Below are 4,895 nucleotides of genomic sequence, written 5' to 3'. Positions count from 1 at the left end.
GAAATTAACATGTCTAGAACATGTCTAGGATAGTTGCTTTTCTATTATTTTTTCTATCCCTGCATTTACTTTCATTCTGCCTTACGCTTTAACTAGGTAATTTGGTTTTTTTTTTTTTTTTTTTTTTTTTTGAGTTTTGGCGGCATTAACACTATATTTTTCTCTTTGACCACCGCATGCCGCCTACGTGGTAGGCTCTCAATACTCATGGAACTGAACCTCTCACAGGATTTGTAACTCACTTCCGTGGTACCTACTAAAATGGAACACGCGCGTTCCTGGGCGGCTCTGTCATCCCAGGTTTCAGCACTGGGAAATCGGGTGGGCCCCCGCTCAGAGGCGGGGCTTGGGTGGGTTGACCACTCCTCTGGCCTCCAATACTGTCTGTCGTTGACATTCTCGTCTATGCTCTGGCAGCCGCAACTCACTCCGGTGGAGGCGGGACTTCCTACAACACTTCCGGCCAGAGCCTAAAGCTTCGCTGCTGGGCGGTGCGCTGGAGGGGCAGCTGCTCCGAACACTTGGAGTCTCCGCGGACAGGTGAGCTTCAGAGGTTCGGGGAGCTTCCGGAACGAGCATTCCTGGCCGGTGCGTCACCCTGCACTGCTCTTGGCCTTTTCTTCCTTTCCTGGAATCTTCCCAGATTGCCATAGCCGGGCGTTGCCTGTTCCGTGCGGCTTTGAACCAGCCCAGAAGTGCGGGCCCGAAGGGAGTGCGTGTGTGCTGAGAGGCGGTCCAGCCGGGTGGGTTGGGGCCGCCCTGCCCCTTCTAGAAGGCCTTGTTTAGGAGTAGCCGCACGTGATCCCTTGCATTTTAAGCTTCTTTCAGAGAACTGTCATGTCACTTTGGAAAAGGTGAAAATGGTACAGGCGACCAACGACTTTTACAAGGTGTCCTCTTAGAGGAACAGCTCCGTCCTGCCGAATCAGTTAACATTGGTGATGACAGAGAAATAACGTTAAGTAGGTGGAGAGCACTTAAAGTAACTGTTCGTTTGTTCTTTTGGGACAGTCTTGCTCTGTCGCCCAGGCCGGAGTGCAGTGGCTCCATCTCGGCTCACTGCAGCCTCCGCCTCCTGGGTTCAAGCGATTCTCCTTGCCTCAGCCTCCCTAGTAGCTGGGATTACAGGCGCCCGCCCCCACGCTCAGCTAATTTTTGTATTTTTAGTAGAGACGGGGTTTCTCCATATTGGCCAGGCTGCTCTCGAACTCCTGACCTCAGGTGATCCACCCGCCTCGGCCTCCCAAAGTGCTGAGATTACAGGCGTGAGCCACCGCGCCCGGCCTAAAGTGACTATTTTTACTTGGTGTTTACTACCACATGGGGACTGTTCTAAGTTGTGGGTGGATCCAAATGACGGTGTGACAGTCTTGTCCTCAGAGAAGCAGTCCTGGCGGGAAGACAGAATTAACAAATTGCCAAACTGTTAGAGAAAGTTAGTGGAGGTAGAGATGAAGAGAGAAGACTTCTTTTCTCTGTCATTAATTTAGCCACAGCTGCTGTCTTTTGATATTTGCTTCAAAACATTTTTCATATTAAGTTTTAACTTTTCTGTATGCTTATATTTTATATACTGTTGTAAACAGCATATCTCTGGAGTTTTTTTTTTTTTTTTCAATCTAAACGGACAGCCTGCCTTTTTTTTTTGATATGGAATCTTGCTCTATTACGCGGGCTGGTGTGCAGTGGCCCAATCTCAGCTCACTGCAACCACGCCTCCCAGGTTCAAGCAATCCCGAGTAGATGGGATGACAGGTGTGTGTCACTAGGCCCAGCTAATTTTTTTTTTTTTTTTGTATTTGTAGTAGAGACGGGGTTTCACCATGTTGGCCAGGCTGGTTTCAAACACCTGGCTACTACAGGTGTGAGCTATGGTGCCTGGCCCAGCCTGCCTTTTGACTAGCAGGTTTATTGGATTTACATTCATTGTCACTACTGAAATATTTGTTCAGATCAAAATCTTTGGCATCATCCCTGATTAATCTCTTTCATGTATATCAGCAAATGCTATGGACTCTCCACCTTCAAAATCTGTCCACACTCCCAAGTTCTTCTCATCACCTTCACTTGTTCAAGTTACATTGTCTCTCACTTGAATTACTGCAGTAGTTTCTGCTCTTTCCTCTTTTAGTCTGTTTGCATCACAGCATTTTGATTGATCCTTTAAAAAAAAAAAAGATTTATCTCTTTCCTCTCAAAAATCCTCCAAGGACTACACATTTCACCCAGAGTAAAAGCCAAAGTAGGCTGGGCATGGTGGCTCATGCCTGTAATCCCAGCACTTTGGGAGGCCGAGGTGGGTGGATCACGAGGTCAAGAGGTCGAGATCATCCTGGGCAACATGGTGAAACCCCATCTCTACTAAAAATACAAAAATTAGCCGGGCGTGGTGGTGCATGCCTGTAATCTCAGCTACTCAGGAGGCTGAGGCAGGAGAATTGCTTGAACCTGGCGGGGGGTGGGGGAAGAGAGGGGTGGAGGTTGCAGTGAGCCGAGATCGCCCCATTCATGTCACTGCACTCCAGCCTGGTGACAGAGCAAGACTCCGCCTCAAAAAAAAAAAAAAAGAAAAAAGAAAAAAAAACCGGCCGGGCACAGTGGGTTAATAAGCCTGTAATCCTGGCACTTTGGGAGGCCAAGGCGGGTGGATCACCTGAGGTCAAGTGTTCGAGACAAGCCTGGGCAAAGTGGCGAAACTCTGTCTCTACTAAAACATACAAAAAATTACTTGGGAGTGGTGGCGTGCGCCTATATTCCAAGCTACTAGGGAGGCTGAGGCAGGAGAATCACTTGAACTCGGGGGGGCGGGGGAGGAGGTTGCAGTGAGCCGAGATCGCCACATTGCACTCCAGCCTGGGCAACAAGGGCAAAACTCAGTCTCAAGAAAAAAAAAAAAAAAAGCCAAAGTCTTTAGAGTGGATTATTCACTTCTGATCTCATGTTGTTTTAGTCTCCTGTTTGCTCTGTTGTATGGCCTCCTCAAGCGCATCCTAGCCTTAGGATATTTGCACTTGCTATTCCTTTCCCTCATATGTCCACATGGCTCAGTTCTTTACCTCTCTCATATTCTGGGGACTATTTTCTTCTCAGTAAGGCCTACTCTGACAAGCAACTGCCATCTTTAACATTTCCATTGCACTCATTATCCTTGTGCTTATCATCATATGACATGCCATGTGATAGAGTCATTTATCTGGTTTATTATGTTTTCTCTCACTGGCATAGGTTTATGAGGGCAGGTGTTTTTCTGTTTTGTTTACTGCTGTTTTCCTTTTTATTTTTCCTGTGTGGGGAAAAGAAAGATCAGACTGTTACTGTGTCTATATAGAAAGAAGTAGACATAAGAGACTCCATTTTGTTCTGTATTTGAGATGCTGTTAATCTGTGACCCTACCCCCAACCTTGTCCTTGCAAGAGACATGTGCTATGGTGACTCAAGGTTTAAAGGATTTTGGGCTGTGCAGGGTGTGCTTTGTTAAACAAATGCCTGAAGGCAGCTTGCTGGTTAAAAGCCATCACCATTCTCTTAATCTCAAGTACCAAGGGATACGCACACTGCCAAAGGTCGCAGGGACCTCTGCCTAGGAAAGCTAGGTATTGTCCAAGGTTTCTCTCCATGTGATAGTCTGAAATATGGCCTCATGGGAAGGGAAAGACCTGATCGTCCCCCAGCCTGACACCCGTCAAGAGTCTGTGCTGAGGAGGACCAGTACAAGAGGAAAGAAGGCCTCTTGGCAGTTGAGATAGAGAAAAGCATCTGTCTCCTGCCCGTCCCTGGGCAATGGAACATCTTGGTGTAAAACCCGATTGTGGCTGGGCGCGGTGGCTCAAGCATGTAATCCCAGCACTTTGGGAGGCCGAGACGGGCGGATCACGAGGTCAGGAGACATCACGAGGTCAGGAGATCAAGACTATCCTGGTGAACACGGTGAAATCCCGTCTCTACTAAAAAAATACAAAAAACTAGCTGGGCGAGGTGGCGGGCACCTGTAGTCCCAGCTACTCGGGAGGCTGAGGCAGGAGAATGGCGTGAACCCAGGAGGCGGAGCTTGCAGTGAGCTGAGATCCGTCCACTACACTCCAGCCTGGGCGACAGAGCAAGACTCCGTCTCAATAAAAAAAGTCTCAAAAAAAAGAAGAAGAAATAACAAATTTTCTGTTTTTTCTTTCTCCGACTTCTTAGGGATTTCTTTCTTCTTTCTTAACTATTATGTTTTTGCAGGATTCTGTCATTGATCCCCTGTTCTTTCTAGCTGATACCCTTTTCTTTCTAGTTGATACCCTTTCATTCTCATCTACTTTCATGCTATCAGTTATACTGATACTTTCATGCTATCAGTTATAAACTCTGTGCTGACGACTCCTAAAAACACATTTCTAGGCCAGGCGCAGTGGCTCATGCCTGTACATGGTGAAACCCCATCTCTACTAAAAATACAAAACAATTAAACACACATGGTGGCGAGTTCTGTAATCCTAGCTACTTGGGAGGCTGAGGCAGGGGAATTGCTTGAACCAGGGAGGTGGAGGCTGCAGTGAGCCGAGATTGTGCTACTATACTCCAGCCTGGGTGACAGAGTGAGACTGTGCCTCAAAAAAACAAAGAAAAAAAATTCCTTTAAAGGAATTGTATTAAGTTCTTATCAGTGTTGTATTTTTCTTCCTAGATCTCATATTTTGGATTCTGGATATATTATAATGAGTAACACTTTGACACCGGATGTCATTGGTCGAAGAGTCGAAGTTAATGGAGAACATGCAACAGTACGTTTTGCTGGTGTCATCCCTCCCCTGGCAGGTAAGTAATTATTGTGTGTCTGTGTGTGTGTGTGTGCGTGTGTGTATTTTGCAGCTGTTTCTGTGTAAGCTTCTCAATGGCACTTTATACCACAAAT

At 46.8% G+C, this 4,895-nt stretch overlaps 1 protein-coding gene across 9 annotated transcripts in view; it reads left to right on the top strand.

Annotated features, from left to right (window-relative positions):
- The first annotated feature begins 400 nt into the window (after positions 1–400).
- The window catches only part of TBCE (tubulin folding cofactor E), a 72,754-nt gene continuing 68,259 nt past the window's right edge, over positions 401–4,895 (top strand). For 7 of the 9 annotated variants that reach the window (XR_003309616.1, XM_026455113.1, XM_026455109.1 and 4 more), the window contains exons 1-2: positions 401–540; positions 4,668–4,798. Coding sequence is in view for 6 of the 9 variants with exons in the window: in XM_026455109.1 (XP_026310894.1) it covers positions 4,699–4,798 (100 nt within the window). In the remaining 3 variants the exon portion in view is untranslated. Of the gene's footprint in view, positions 589–4,667; positions 4,799–4,895 lie in introns of all 9 variants that reach the window. The other 2 variants (XM_026455112.2, XM_026455108.2) reach the window with 2 other exon arrangements.

The sequence above is a fragment of the Piliocolobus tephrosceles genome, chromosome 1 (assembly GCF_002776525.5).
Source record: "Piliocolobus tephrosceles isolate RC106 chromosome 1, ASM277652v3, whole genome shotgun sequence".
NCBI classification, from domain to species: domain Eukaryota; kingdom Metazoa; phylum Chordata; class Mammalia; order Primates; family Cercopithecidae; genus Piliocolobus; species Piliocolobus tephrosceles.
Note: the sequence above shows the minus strand (reverse complement) of the source record. Positions and strands in the feature narration are given on the sequence as shown.